The following is a 15,459-nucleotide window of genomic DNA, read 5'->3' as shown; positions in this document are numbered from 1 at the left end:
GACAGAGAGGAGGAACACCACACTGCCGGATCAACAGCGAGGATGATGTGGAACTTAAGGAGGAAATTCTTTATTCGGGGTGGGGGCGAGAGTGCGGAACGAGCTGCCAGCAGTGGCTCCAGGATTGATTTCAATATTTAAGCGAAGTTTGTATAGGTACATGGATGGGAGGTCTATGGTTTATGGGAGTAGGAAGATTAATGGTTCGGCACGGCCTAGATGGGCTGAAGGGCCTGTATGACTCTACCCCCACCTGAAGGATAGCTGCTGATGTGACCTTCGCCTCCCGCGGGGCAGGAATTCCAGGATCTCATTGGCCTTCAGCCTGTGAGGTTGGAATTTATTTGCGCAGCATCCCTGGTTTAAATAACCAACGTCGCCCATCCATCGTCTTCTTCATGTCTACCCCGTCCTGTCCCCGATAGATCGAGGGAGCGCCGCGGCCCGCGGGGCGGAGATGAGGGAGCGCCGCAGTACGAGGGGCGGGGCCGGGCGGTGACTGACAGCCTCCGCCCTGGAGCAGGAGCAGTGCGGAGACGGAGCGGGGCGGCGGCGGCGGCGGCGGCTGGGGCAGGTGATATCCAGGGAGTGGGGAGACGGGAGCGAGGAGACACAGCCTGGACCTACCCGGTCCCGTGACACCCCCCGAGGGAAGGTCCCGCTTCCCATCGCCTGGGAACGGCGTCGGTGGGGTACCGGCACTGGGCGGGGTCTCGGGATCGCACCCCAGGGTGGGGTAGGGTCGGAGGGCGCGGTTCCGGTACCGGGCATCGCGGGGTCGGGGAGGGGGTCGCGGCTCCTTTACCGGGCATCGCGGGGCCGGGGTGGGGGCAGTTCCGGTACCGGGCATCGCGGGGCCGGGGGGGTGTCGCGGCTCCGGTACCGGGCATCGCGGGGCCGGGGGGGTGTCGCGGCTCCGGTACCGGGCATCGCGGGGCCGGGGGGGTGTCGCGGCTCCGGTACCGGGCATCGCGGGGTCGGGGGGGGCAGTTCCGGTACCGGGCATCGCGGGGCCGGGGGGTGCAGTTCCGGTACCGGGCATCGCGGGGCCGGGGGGGTGTCGCGGCTCCGGTACCGGGCATCGCGGGGCCGGGGGGGTGTCGCGGCTCCGGTACCGGGCATCGCGGGGTCGGGGGGGGCAGTTCCGGTACCGGGCATCGCGGGGCCGGGGGGGTGTCGCGGCTCCGGTACCGGGCATCGCGGGGCCGGGGGGGTGTCGCGGCTCCGGTACCGGGCATCGCGGGGCCGGGGGGGGCAGTTCCGGTACCGGGCATCGCGGGGCCGGGGGGGTGTCGCGGCTCCGGTACCGGGCATCGCGGGGCCGGGGGGGTGTCGCGGCTCCGGTACCGGGCATCGCGGGGCCGGGGGGGTGTCGCGGCTCCGGTACCGGGCATCGCGGGGCCGGGGGTCGCGGCTCCGGTACCGGATAGGGCGGGTTCAAAGGCCGAGGGTCGCGGGCGAGCGTCACTGACCCGTTACTTCTCCCTCTTCCTCCCCCCCAGTGAAGACGGCGGTGGCGGTGTGGACCCGCGGGAGCAGCACCCCCGACCTCCCCAGCGAATCCCCTCCCCTTCCCCGACCGAATCGACCCCAACACTGACCCTCCACTCACTAATGCCCTTCCTCTGAACCTTAACCCCTTACTCGGAGCTTTCAGTTGACCCTCTGCTTGTCCTCTGACCTCTGTCCCTCTCCTTCTGGCCCCCCTTCCACTCACTGCCCTCACCCTCTGACCTCTAACCCCACCCAGCGTGACCCCTGACCCCATGCTGTCTGGCAACATGCTGCCCTGCGTCATTCGGGAGTTTGACCTCCCCCGCGCCCTGGAGCCTCTCCCCAACCTGAACGCAGTGGGTATTCCGGGTCGCTGCCTGGGTCTCTTGATTCCAGGCCCCGCAGCGACCGTCAGCACCTGGGAGACAGCTCAAGACCTTGGCTCTGGGCTGGATACCAATTGCAACAGGCCCAGGGTAGCCGGCTGGTCCTGGAGCTGGTCCCAGAGGGGAGCAGAGGCCTCCCTGACACCACCCTCCTCGCCCCCCTCATCCTCCCCTTCCTCGGGGGCCTCCGAGTCTTTGGACTCTTCACCCTCAAAGGCCTCACCTGCAACAGGGCCTGTAGAGTTCCCTGCCTCCCCTTCCACAAGTCGCTCCCCGCTCCCCACCTCTTCAGAATTCCCAGATACTCCGTCGTCCAAAGCCTCCCCAACAAATACCGGCACTGAATTCCCTGCATCCCCTTCTCAGAGTCTTTCCCCATCTCTGGATCCCTCAGAATTCCCGGTTACTCCCTCCTCAAAGGCCTCCCCAGCAATCGGGCATTTAGAATTCCAAGGCTCCCCTTCAATGGATTTCTCCCCCTCTCCAGGTCGCTTGGAATTCCCAGATACACCGTCCCTAAGGGCCTCCCAGGCAACAGGGCACCTAGAGTTCCCAGTCTCCCCTTCCCTGGGACGTTCCCCGTCTCTAGGTCCCTCAGAGTTCTCAGATGCTCTGTCCTCAACGGCCTCTCCCGCAAATGGCCCCACAGAATTTCCAGTGTCTCCTTCCCTGGGACGTTCCCCATCTCCGGGCCCCTCGGAAATCTCAGATACTCCATCCTCAACTGCCTCCCCAACTCCGGAGCCCTCAGAGTTCCCTGCTTCTCCTTCTCTGGGACATCCTCCATGTCCTCATCCCTCAGAATTCCCAGATACCCTGTCCTCAAAAGCCTCCCCATCTCTGGGATTCTGTGAATTCCCAGACTCCCTTTCCCTGGGGCCCTCCCCATCTCCACATTCCTCAGAATTCCCAATCTCCTCATCTCCACATCCCTTAGAAATCCCAGACAGTCCGTCCTCAAAGGCCTTCTCCAGTCTGGGACCCTCTGAATTGCCATCTTCCCAGGGATCAACTTCCTCCCCAGAAGCCCCTCAGTTCCCAACCTCTCCCTCCCCAGGGGTCGCCCCTCCACCCGAGCATCTGCGAACCCAGGACTCAGGGAGTGTGGGCTCCACACCCTCCCTTCCCCCGGGAGCCTCTCCTGCTCTTCCCACCCAGTCGCCCTCCCCCCCTCCCCCAGCTCACCTGGAGACCCCGGGTCAGGGGTCAGACAGGCCCCGGGTCACCACCTTTCACGAACTGGCGCTCAGAAGACGCCGTCCTCCACCCCCGGTGCCCCGACCCCCAGCTCCGGACACCCGTGGGGTCACTGGACCCCCGCCCCCGGTGGTCACCTTCCGGGAGCTGAGGTGGAGGGGCCGGACGGGTACCCTGGAGCCCCAGGAGGCAGGAGCGGAGCAGGGGAATAGCGGAGAGCGGGGCAAGGCGGATGGGGGAGCCAAGCCAGCTGAGGAAGGTAAGTGGAGCAGACCGGATTCTGATCCTACGCCACAAATTAGGTCGTAGAGCTTTTGGTACGTTGGCCTTCTTAAATCAGAGCACTCCCTACTGGAGTCGGGATGTTGAGCCTGGCATTGGCGAGGCCTAATTTGCAGCACTGAGTGACCCACCTACAGGAAAGATGTCAGTAACAGTGAGAGAACGCAGAGAAATCTAAAGGATGTTGCCAGGACTTGAGTCACAGGGAAAAGGTGAATAGGTGCGGACTTTATTCCCTGGAGCACAGGAGAATGAGGGAAGATTGACCGAGGTATACAGAATTATGAGGGGTATAGAGATAGGGTAAACGCAAGCAGTCTTTCCGCTGAGTTTGGAAAGGTTTGGAAAGGGCTAGACTCTCTGAGTTTAAAAACTCTTGAGGTGAGCCAGTGTTGATTACCAGTGAGGAGGAGATGTTATTCCCAATCTGAGGAAGTCAAGTACATTGCAGAGGGAGGTACAGAGGCCCAGGTTTTGGAGCCTGTTGATTAGAACTGAGTGTGTGATTGTCGAAACTCTCTATTAGCGTTGGATGGGTGTACGTGCCTCCGACCGTCTCTCTGACCTTCTGTGGATGCAAGTCCCAGCACTGACCAGCAGCCCACCGATTTAACACCAGCCTAATCATAAAACAATTTACAATGACCAATTAACCTACTAAGCAGTACATCTCTGGACTGTGGGAGGAAACCCACGCAGTCACGGGGAGAACGTGTAAACCCCTTGCAGAGGACACTGAAATAGTCCTCCAACTCCCCAGTGATTGCACCGTGCTAACCACGACACTTCAGTTGGTGTCCGGGTGAAAGGACGAAATGCTGAGGCTTCACGAGGCATCGGTCGGACGGTATTTGGAGGATGGTGGGAAGTTTCTCTCCTAATCTAAGAAAGGATGGGATGGCATTGGAGACTGTCCAGCGGGGGTTCAGGAGAACAAGGGCATGAGGTGCATTTGATGGCCCTCAGTTCTGTACTCACCTCGGTGGCAGACACATGAACGGCAGTGCGATTGGTTTTCATGAATGTAACAGAACGGTACTGAAATTAAAAATGAAAAGGCATTGCATGGTTTATTCTCGTAAATTTTATTTTGGGATCTTAAAGAAGTTTGATAGCCCTGGGCCTGTACTCACTGGAGATTAGAAGAATGGGGTGGGGGGGGAGGGAGGGGATCTCATTGAAGTCTATCGAATATCAAAAGGCCTCGACAGAGTGGATGTGGAGAGGATGTTTCCTATAGTGGGGGAGTCTCGGACCAGAGGGCATTGATAGAGTGGATGTGGAGAGGATATTTCCTATAGTGGGGGAGTCTAGGACCAGAGGGCACAGATAGAGTGGAAGTGGAGAGGATGTTTCCTATAGTGGGGGAGTCTAGGACCAGAGTGCACAGATAGAGTGGATGTGGAGAGGATGTTTCCTATAGTGGGGGAGTCTCGGACCAGAGGGCATTGATAGAGTGGATGTGGAGAGGATATTTCCTATAGTGGGGGAGTCTCGGACCAGAGGGCACAGATAGAGTGGAAGTGGAGAGGATGTTTCCTATAGTGGGGGAGTCTAGGACCAGAGTGCACAGATAGAGTGGATGTGGAGAGGATATTTCCTATAGTGGGGGAGTCTAGGACCAGAGGGCATTGATAGAGTGGATGTGGAGAGGATATTTCCTATAGTGGGGGAGTCTCGGACCAGAGGGCACAGATAGAGTGGAAGTGGAGAGGATGTTTCCTATAGTGGGGGAGTCTAGGACCAGAGTGCACAGATAGAGTGGATGTGGAGAGGATATTTCCTATAGTGGGGGAGTCTAGGACCAGAGGGCATTGATAGAGTGGATGTGGAGAGGATATTTCCTATAGTGGGGGAGTCTCGGACCAGAGGGCACAGATAGAGTGGAAGTGGAGAGGATGTTTCCTATAGTGGGGGAGTCTAGGACCAGAGTGCACAGATAGAGTGGATGTGGAGAGGATATTTCCTATAGTGGGGGAGTCTAGGACCAGAGGGCATTGATAGAGTGGATGTGGAGAGGATATTTCCTATAGTGGGGGAGTCTCGGACCAGAGGGCACAGATAGAGTGGAAGTGGAGAGGATGTTTCCTATAGTGGGGGAGTCTAGGACCAGAGGGCACAGATAGAGTGGATGTGGAGGGTGTTTCCTATAGTGGGGGAGTCTAGGACCAGAGGGCACAGATAGAGTGGATGTGGAGAGGATGTTTCCTATAGTGGGGGGGTCTAGGACCAGAGGGCATGGATAGAGTGGATATGGAGAGGATGTTTCCTATAGTGGGGGAGTCTAGGACCAGAGGGCACGGATAGAGTGGATGTGGAGAGGATATTTCCTATAGTGGGGGAGTCTAGGACCAGAGGGCACAGATAGAGTGGATGTGGAGAGGATGTTTCCTATAGTGGGGGAGTCTCAGACCAGAGGGCACTGATAGAGTGGATGTGGAGAGGGTGTTTCCTATAGAGGGGGAGTCTAGGACCAGAGGGCACGGATAGAGTGGATGTGGACAGGATGTTTCCTATAGTGGGGGAGTCTATGACCAGAGGGCACAGATAGAGTGGATGTGGAGAGGGTGTTTCCTATAGTGGGGGAGTCTAGGACCAGAGGGCACAGATAGAGTGGATGTGGAGGGTGTTTCCTATAGTGGGGGAGTCTAGGACCAGAGGACACAGATAGAGTGGATGTGGAGAGGATGTTTCCTATAGTGGGGGAGTCCAGGACCAGAAGACACAGATAGAGTGGATGTGGAGAGGATGTTTCCTATAGTGGGGGAGTCCAGGACCAGAGGACACGGATAGAGTGGATGTGGAGAGGATGTTTCCTATAGTGGGGGAGTCTAGGACCAGAGGGCACGGATAGAGTGGATGTGGAGAGGATGTTTCCTATAGTGGGGGAGTCTAGGACCAGAGGGCATTGATAGAGTGGATGTGGAGAGGATATTTCCTATAGTGGGGGAGTCTAGGACCAGAGGGCACAGATAGAGTGGATGTGGAGAGGATGTTTCCTATAGTGGGGGAGTCTAGGACCAGAGGGTACGGATAGAGTGGATGTGGAGAGGATGTTTCCTATAGTGGGGGAGTCTAGGACCAGAGGGCACGGATAGAGTGGATGTGGAGAGGATGTTTCCTATAGTGGGGAGTCTAGGACCAGAGGGCACAGAGTGGATGTGGAGAGGATGTTTCCTATAGTGGGGGGGTCTAGGACCAGAGGGCACAGCCTTAGAACAGAGATGAGGAAGAATCTGTTTACCTTGAGCATGGTGGATCTGTGGAATTAATTGAGAGTTGTGGAAGCCAGGTCACGGGTGTATTTAAAGCGGAGGCTTACTTATTTATTTGGTGAAACAGAGAGGAGTTGAGCCTTTGAGCTACCCCCCCCCCCCCCACCAGAAGTGAATCTACCTGCTCTGTCTTTGCACTGTCGGGGGAAACTGGAGGACTTGGAGTAAGTGTTCCATGGGGAGGCAGTAAAGAGATCCGGAATGGCATGGGAATTGACTCCAGAATGCCCTGAGCTGTAATAGTGCCACGCTGACTAGTCCTTGATCAGATCCTTGATTATTGAGGACTAAAGGTGACAAGGAGAATGGGGTTGAGAGGGAAAATAAATCAGCCATGATCGAATGGTAGGAGGACTGAGTTCCAGAGCCCTGAGGTAATGTAGCAGCTCTATAAAACCACTTGGGAGTATGGCGTTCACTCCTGGTTACTGTATTGTAGAAAAGATGAGGAAGCTTTGGAGAGGGTGTTGAGGAGATTTACCAGGATGCCGCCTGGATTAGAGAGTGTGTCTTATTGAGGGAAGGTTGAGCGAGCCAGGGCTTTCCCCTTTGGAGAGGAGGAGGGTGAGAGGTGACTTCTGGAGGATAAGAGGCACTGATTGAGTGGATAGCTGGAGACTTCCTCCCACTCGGGTGGAGACAAGTCAGCAAAGTGGTTAGAGGAAGGTGTAAGGGAGATGTCAGAAGTAAGGTGGGTGCATGTTCTGTGCTGTCGGGTGATATTTAAGAGACTCTCAGACAGGCACGTTGATGCTAGACAAATGTGTCACAGATATACCAGGAAGTGAATTATTTGCTCACTTCCAAAACTCCTTACATCCCTGTACCCCTCTCCCCGTCCCTGTCGAACCCTCCCCGTCCCTGTACCCCTCTCCCCGTCCCTGTTGAACCCTCCCCGTCCCTGTACCCCTCTCCCCGTCCCTGTCCAGCCCTCCCTGTCCCTGTCGAGCCCTCTCCGCCCCTGTCAAACCCTCATCTCTATGCGCTATGTGGAAGGGTTATATTATGATCTGGTAGTAGGCTAAATGGTTAGCATGTCATTGTGGGCTGAAGGGCCTGTACTGTGCTATACAGAATCAGGCTGGCTGGGTGGACTTGTGGTCTGGATAGGTGTGACTAGGAAACCCTGTTGAGTGTTCTCTCAGAGAAAGCCGAGCCATTGTGATGACAGGGCTGTAGTGACGCAGGGGTTAACAACGTACACAGTGACGGATCGGAGCAGGAGTGGCTCAGGCCCCATTGGATCATGTTCACTGCCGCTTCCTGCTCCCTGCTCCCAAGGCTGGCAGCAGGGAGCCAGGAACCCGGCCCCCAGACCCCAGGCTGAACACCTCGGCTGGAGGGAGAGGGTTCCGGGCCTAACTCTGGCTGTGTGTGGGAGGTGAGTGAGAGGTGGGGCCTTGCTAAGAGAGGTTGCTGCAGGCACCACCAGCATCAGTCAGCGTCAGAAGAATACCAGGAAGTGAATTATTTACCCACCTCTGAAACCCTCTGCATCCCCTGTACCCCTCCCCCTCTGTAACCCGTCTCCATCTCTCCGTCACTGTAAACCCTCCCTGACTCTGAAACCCTCTGCATCCCCTCCCCCTCTGTAAACCCGTCTCCATCTCTCCGTCACTGTAAACCCTCCCTGACTCTGAAACCCTCTGCATCCCCCTCCCCCTCTGTAAACCCGTCTCCATCTCTCCGTCACTATAAACCCTCCCTGACTCTGAAACCCTCTGCATCCCCCCTCCCCCTCTGTAAACCCGTCTCCATCTCTCCGTCACTGTAAACCCTCCCTGACTCTGAAACCCTCTGCATCCCCCTCCCCCTCCCCCTCTGTAAACCCGTCTCCATCTCTCCATCACTGTAAACCCTCCCTGACTCTGAAACCCTCTGCATCCCCCTCCCCCTCTGTAAACCCGTCTCCATCTCTCCGTCACTGTAAACCCTCCCTGACTCTGAAACCCTCTGCATCCCCCTCACCCTCCCCCTCTGTAAACCCGTCTCCATCTCTCCGTCACTGTAAACCCTCCCTGACTCTGAAACCCTCTGCATCCCCCTCCCCCTCCCCCTCTGTAAACCCGTCTCCATCTCTCCGTCACTGTAAACCCTCCCTGACTCTGAAACCCTCTGCATCCCCCTCCCCCTCCCCCTCTGTAAACCCGTCTCCATCTCTCCGTCACTGTAAACCCTCCCTGACTCTGAAACCCTCTGCATCCCCCTCCCCCTCCCCCTCTGTAAACCCGTCTCCATCTCTCCGTCACTGTAAACCCTCCCTGACTCTGAAACCCTCTGCATCCCCCTCCCCCTCCCCCTCTGTAAACCCGTCTCCATCTCTCCGTCACTGTAAACCCTCCTGACTCTGAAACCCTCTGCATCCCCCTCCCCCTCCCCCTCTGTAAACCCGTCTCCATCTCTCCGTCACTGTAAACCCTCCCTGACTCTGAAACCCTCTGCATCCCCCTCCCCCTCCCCCTCTGTAAACCCGTCTCCATCTCTCCGTCACTGTAAACCCTCCCTGACTCTGAAACCCTCTGCATCCCCCTCCCCCTCTGTAAACCCGTCTCCATCTCTCCGTCACTGTAAACCCTCCCTGACTCTGAAACCCTCTGCATCCCCCTCCCCCTCTGTAAACCCGTCTCCATCTCTCCGTCACTGTAAACCCTCCCTGACTCTGAAACCCTCTGCATCCCCCTCCCCCCCCCTCTGTAAACCCGTCTCCATCTCTCCGTCACTGTAAACCCCTTCCGTCCCCATATTCCCTCCTCGTCTTTATAACCCCCTCTAGCCTCCACACCCGTCCCTTTCTCTGTAACCCCTCCTGCCCCCCTACACCCCTCCTCGTCTCTGTAACCCCCTCTGGCCTCCACACCCGTCCCCTTCTCTGTAACCCCTCTGCCCCCTACACCCCTCCTCGTCTCTGCCTTCCCCTTCTCTGTATGTACATGTCGCCACATACAACCCTGAGATTCTTTTCCTGCGAGCATGTTTAGCAAATCTATAAAACAGAATCTGTAAATTGTAAACATCAGGAAACTGTGAACAAATGCAGATATAATTAACGAGCATGGAATAACCATCTAACAGAGTCCTTAAGTGAGTGTGGCTGTCCCCTTTGTTCAAGAGCCTGATGGTTAGGGGTAGTAATGGTTCCTGAACCTGGTGGTGGGAGCTCTGAGGCTCCTGTACCTTCTACCGGATGGCAGCAACGAGAAAAGGGCATGGCCTGGGTGATGAGGATCTCTGATGATGAATGCTGCTCAGCGGTTGGGAGGGCTTTACCCGTGATATACTGGACTGAATCCACCACCTTTTGTAGGGTTTTCCGCCCAAAGGCGTTGGTGTTCTGTAACAAGTTGGCAACGCAGCCGGTCAGCACACCTCCCACCACGCATCTGTAGACGTTTGCCAAGGTTTCTGATAACATGTCAAATCTCCGCAGATTCCTTTCTTCTTCACAATAATATTTATATGATGGGTCCAGGACAGGTCCTCTGAGATAGTGACACCCAGGAATTTAAAATTACTGACCCTTTCCACCTCTGATTCTCTGATGATTTCTGGCTCATGGACCTCTGGTTTCCTTCTCCTGAAATCTACAATCAGTTCCTTGGTCTTATTGACATTGAGTGAGAGGTTCTGACAGCACTCAGCCAGATTCTTACTCTCCCTCCTGTATGCTGATCCATCACCCCCTTTGATACAGCCCAGAACAGTGGTGTTGTTAGCAAACTTATGTATGGTGTTAGGGCTGAGCTTAGCCACACAGTCAGAGGTGTGAAACGAGTAGAGCAGGGACTAAGCACACGTCCCCGTGGTGCTCCCGCGCTGATGGAGATTGTGGAGGAGATGTTTTCGTCAATCCGAACCGACAAATGAGGAAATTCAGGATCCAATTGCACAAGGGGTATTGAAGCCCAGGTCTTGGGGGTGGATGATGGTGTTAAATGCTGAGCTGTAATCGGTAAAGAGCATCCTGGTGTATGTATCTTTACTGTCCGGATGTTCCGGGGTTGTGTGAAGAGCCAACGAGACAGCATCTGCTGTAGACCTGTTGCTTTGCTAGGCAGATTGGAGCAGATCCAGGTCTCCATTCAGACAAAGAGCTTTTGTCACTGTGGGTGGAAGTGCCACCGGGCAGCAGTCATTAAGGGAAGTTACCACACTCTTCTTGGACCCTGGTACGACTGAAGCACACGGGGCTGAGGCGAGAGGTTGAAGATATCCGTGGATACACCAGCCAGTTGGTCGGCCCAGGGGGGTCTTCAGTACTCGGCCAGCTATTCCATCCGGACCGGGTGCTTTCCTTGGATTCACTCACTTGAAGGCAGCCAGCAGGTTGTCATTGGATGCTGAGGGGTGTGTGATGGTTCCTCCCTGTTCTGGTGATCAGCTCATCTGGAGGAGAAGCTCTGCTGTCCCCTAGGTCGCAAGATTTTGCTTCGTAGGAGGTTATGGCGTTCAAACCCTGCCCCAGCTGTTGAGCATCCCTCATTGATTCCAGTCCAGTCTGGAATCTCCACTTCACCCGAGACATGACTTTCCTGAGATCATACCTGCACCTCTTGTAGCATTCCCGATCTCCGGACTTGAATGCCTCTGACCTGGCTCTCAGCAGGTTCCGGATTTCGTAGTCCATCCAGGGCTTCTGATGCTGCACGATTTCGTGGGGGATTTCACTCGTCCACCACTGCTTTAATAAAGTCTGTGATGACCCTGGTGTAGTCATTCAGGTCCTCAGCTGAGTTCTTTGAACCCGGCCCAGTCCACTGACAAGGCAATCCTCTAACCGGTCCTCAGCCTCCCGTAACCACCTCTCAGCTGACTTGATCTCTGGAGCCTGGGGCTTTAGGCTCTGTCCGTGCGTGTACAGGTAGCAGGAATGCAGCCAAGTGGTCTGATTTGCCAAAATGCGGTCTCAGAAAGTAACGATAGGCACTCCTTATTGTAGTGTAGCCGTGCTCTTGTGTGTTGGGACTATATATCGGGGTCGATGTAAAGGGGATGTTGAGGGACAGCACGGTCTCGATGGGCTGAAGGACCTGTTTCTCTGCCGTTTATTAGGTTCTAGCAGGTTTTCTTTTCCGTGCTGGTGTGTGTCTGTCTGTCCAGGTGGGTTGCCATGTCAGATAATGAATATGCGATGGGCACACCACAGGGCCTGCGACTCACATTCAATTCCCATTTGTACCTTCTCCACTTGACCGTGTGGGTTTCCTCCCACAGTCCAAAGACGTACAAGTTAATAGGTTAATTGGCCATGTGTGTAATTGGTCAGCATGGGCTCATTAGGGTGGAAGGGCTGAATCTCTGAATAAATAAATAAATTAAAAATAAGGTGGTTAGTATTTTAGAACACAGGCCCTTCGGCCTACAATTTAGTGTCGACCCTTTAACCTACTCCTACATCAGTCTAACCCTTCCCTCCCACTGAACCCTCCAGTTTTCGCTCCCTCCCTTCTGAGGTGGGAACTCTGGGAGAGCCACTGTATATAATGCAGAGTAGCTGAGGGTGTTTGAGGAATGTCGCTTGGAAAGGGGGATTTAGACGGGGCAGCTAGAGAGGATTTGAGAGAAGGGGGAATAGGCCAATAGTCTTATAGTCTTTGCCCGGTGACCCAGGGAGGAATCATCCAGGGTTGCTTGCTAACTTGGATGCTGGGGAGGCTAGTGCCCATAATGGATGACAACTTTCTGCAACTTTTCCTGATCCTGTGCAGTGTCCCCTCCATACTGATGCAACCAGTTAGAATGCTCTCCACGGTTCATCTGTAGAAATTTGTGAGTATCTGCCATGATAGACCAATTCTCTTCAAACTCCTGATGAAGTATACCCAATGTCATGCCTTCTTTCCAATTGCGCAATATGTTGGGCCTGGATAGATCCTCAGAGATGCTGACACCCAGGAACGTGGAACTGCTCACCCTTCCCACTTCTGATCCCTCGATGAGGGCTGGCGTGTGTTTCCTCGACTTCCCCTTTCTGAAGTCCACAATCAATTCTGAGACCTTGCTGATGCTGAGTGCCACGCCACTCAGCCAGCTGGCCTATCTCCCTCCACTCGAAACTCTCCAATGACAGCTGAGTCACTGGCAAATTTAAAGATGGTGTTTGCGCTGTGCCTGGCCACACAGGGGCGGGTGTAGAGAGAGTGGAACAGTGGGCTAAGCACGCATTCTTGGACATCCTCCCCCGCTGTGTTGGCTGTCAGCAAGGAGATCCGCACGGTCTGCAATCTCCTGATGAGGAAGCCAGGTAGGCAGTTGCAGAGGGAGGTACAGAGACCCAGGATTTGGAGCTTATTAATTAGAACTGAGGGTACGATAATGTTGTCAACTGAGCCGTAATCAGTAAACGGCACCCTGGCGTAGGTATCAGGCAGGGTTCCTGCTCCCCATCGCTGCCTGGTGACCACTCGGTAATTACCCCTTTTCAGGGCATTGCTCTGGTCTCTCTCATTCTTTCTCTCTCATTGTTTCTGAATGTCTCATTGTGTCTTGGTTGTGACTAACTCATGCATATTCTCTTTTCCATTCTCTCCCCCCCCCCCCCACCCACTGCCCCTCCCCCTTCCCTGATTTCACGTCGACTGTGTGTCTGTTCCATCGTTTCGTCTGTGACGCGAACCTCCGTCTCCAACTTGTCCATCTCCACCTCTTCACCCCACCCTTGCCTCCCTGACCCATGCTCCCTTCTGCACTATCCCCCTTCTCTCCCTCACTCCCCTCTCAAACTCACTGATCCCCTCTTGGACAAACTCCCTCTTTCCTTGCCATTCTCTGCCCCCTCTCCCTCCCCCTACCCCCCACTTCCTGTATCTCTCCCTGTCCGTGGTCACTTCCTCAACATCCGTCTCCCTCCTTTTGTCCCACATCCTTCTTTCCCCCACTTCCCATCCTCATCCCGGTCCGTGACCCCTTCCTCCCCATCATTCTCCCTGTCCACTCCCCGTTTGTCTACCCCCGCCTCCACATCTGTCTCCCCCCATCCCACTTCCCCAACTCCCCATCGTCTAACCCCCATTCTCCCTGTCCGTCTCCCCCATCCCCCTGTCCAACTCCCCCCACTGTCTACCCCTCTGCCTCTCTGTCCGTCCGCCCCCTCCACCTCCCCCACTCCCTACCCCTTCTGCCCCATTCTCTCCTCATCTCATCTCTCTACCCCCCCTTTCTCCCCCACCCCACCATCTCTCCCCCTCATTTCTCCACTGATCTCCCTTCCTTTCATCCCCTGTCTCTGGCCCTCTCACTATCCTCCCCCTCCCTCTTCCCTTCCCCTCATTCAGCCTCCCCCCTGTGCGCTGTCCACCAGCGCCCACAGTCCCTTCCCCTCCAGCCCTTCCTGCTGTGCCTCTCGTTCCCAACGCCCAGCCTCTCCCCCGTGCCCCTGCCCCTGCCCCTGCCCCCTGCTGTGGACGTACAAGCCGATCCTCAGACCAGCCTGTGCCCTGGGCGCCCCTCGCCAGTCGGGGCATACACTCCCCCTCAGCGAGGGAGTCTCCCACTCTCCCTGGCCCCATCTCCAGGCCTCGGCTCAGCGTGTTCCCCCACCCGCCCCAAGGCATGGAGCTTCCCCTCCCCCCTCGGGCAACTCCTGGGCCCGGCCCCTGCCCTCCCCACCCTGATGGAAGCTGCTCGGAGAGACGGTGGATCGGAAGGTGCGGGTGAAGGGTCCGCTGTTCGGAACGCTGGCAGTAAGTGGCTCTCGTTCTCACGGCCGATGCCTCCTGCAGCCCCTCGTGCCCACAGGCTCCCTCACCACCTTCCTGCTCTGCTCCCTCCCTTTCTTAGTCCATCCCCTACTCCACAACCCCACACCAGTAATCCTCCTCTCCATCGTCCCTCCATTCTCTCCCCACCCCCTCCCTATCCCTACCCCTCTCTATTCTCCAAACACCTCCCTCACCCTCTCCTCAACACACTCCACACCCTTCCTCCCATCCCCTCCCCCTCTCCTGCCCCCTGCACCCTTCGCCCCCTCTCCTGCACCTGCCCCTGACCCCCCCTCCTGCACTCTGCACCCTTCACCCCCTCTCCTGTGCCCCATGCCCCCCCTCCCCGTATGCCCCGTCCCCTCTCCTGCCCCCTCCCCTCTCCCTCACATACACTCCCTCTCTTTTCCACTGTTTCCGGGAGGTGGGGGTATCCCCAGTACTGACGCAGGGCGGAGTGAGTCCATTGAAAATATCACCACCAACATAGGTGGATATATGTGCCTGTTTGGGGTCAGGTGCGAAGTGGGGAGCTGGAAAATACGACAGTATTGGCCAGTAGGGCTGAATGGCCTCATGACCCTGTTTTAGACCCTTCACCTTGTGCTGGAGCTTTGTGGGGGGTGGGTTGCTGTGGGAGGTGTGGAAGTGTCTCTGACCTCTGTATTGTGTCCGACAGCGGCTGGCAGCCATCCTTTACCTGGGGATTCCTGTGCCGGACAGTGTGGGATGTCTGAACTGTCCTCAACCCCCCCTCTCCGTCCACCCTACCCTGGGGACAGGGCCCCTCCGTCCAGACGACAACACAAGAAAGGTGAGAGGCTGAGGGTGGGAGTCACCATCGCTCACACTAATGTGGGAGGGTGGTGAGGAGGGGAGGTTGGAGTGTTGTGCTGTGGGAGGGGTAGTGAGGGGGGATCTCAATGGGAGGGGAGGGGAGGTTGGAGTGTTGTGCTGTGGGGGGGTAGTGAGGGAGATCTCAGGAGGGGAGGTGAGGTTGGAGTGTTGCGCAATGGGAGGAGTGGTGAGGTAGGAGTGCTGTGCTGTGGGAGGGGTAGTGAGGGGGATCTCAGTGGGAAGGGTAGAGGGGATCTCAGTGGGAGGGTAGAGGGGGATCTCAGTGGGAGG

The 15,459-nt window shown here is 56.5% G+C and overlaps 1 protein-coding gene across 1 annotated transcript; it reads left to right on the top strand.

Annotated features, from left to right (window-relative positions):
* Positions 1-388: 388 nt before the first annotated feature.
* Positions 389-15,186, top strand: LOC132387392 (nascent polypeptide-associated complex subunit alpha, muscle-specific form-like; the record flags this gene model as incomplete). The annotated part of the gene is made up of 4 exons (XM_059959763.1): positions 389-574; positions 1,503-3,336; positions 13,906-14,313; positions 15,011-15,186. Coding segments are annotated over exons 2-4 (2,154 nt in total), but the record flags the coding sequence as incomplete, so codon positions are not given.
* Between the last annotated feature and the right edge of the window lie 273 nt (positions 15,187-15,459).

This window comes from Hypanus sabinus, unplaced genomic scaffold, assembly GCF_030144855.1.
Source record: "Hypanus sabinus isolate sHypSab1 unplaced genomic scaffold, sHypSab1.hap1 scaffold_1803, whole genome shotgun sequence".
Lineage (NCBI taxonomy): Eukaryota > Metazoa > Chordata > Chondrichthyes > Myliobatiformes > Dasyatidae > Hypanus > Hypanus sabinus.
This window is presented reverse-complemented; position numbering and strand designations above follow the sequence as displayed.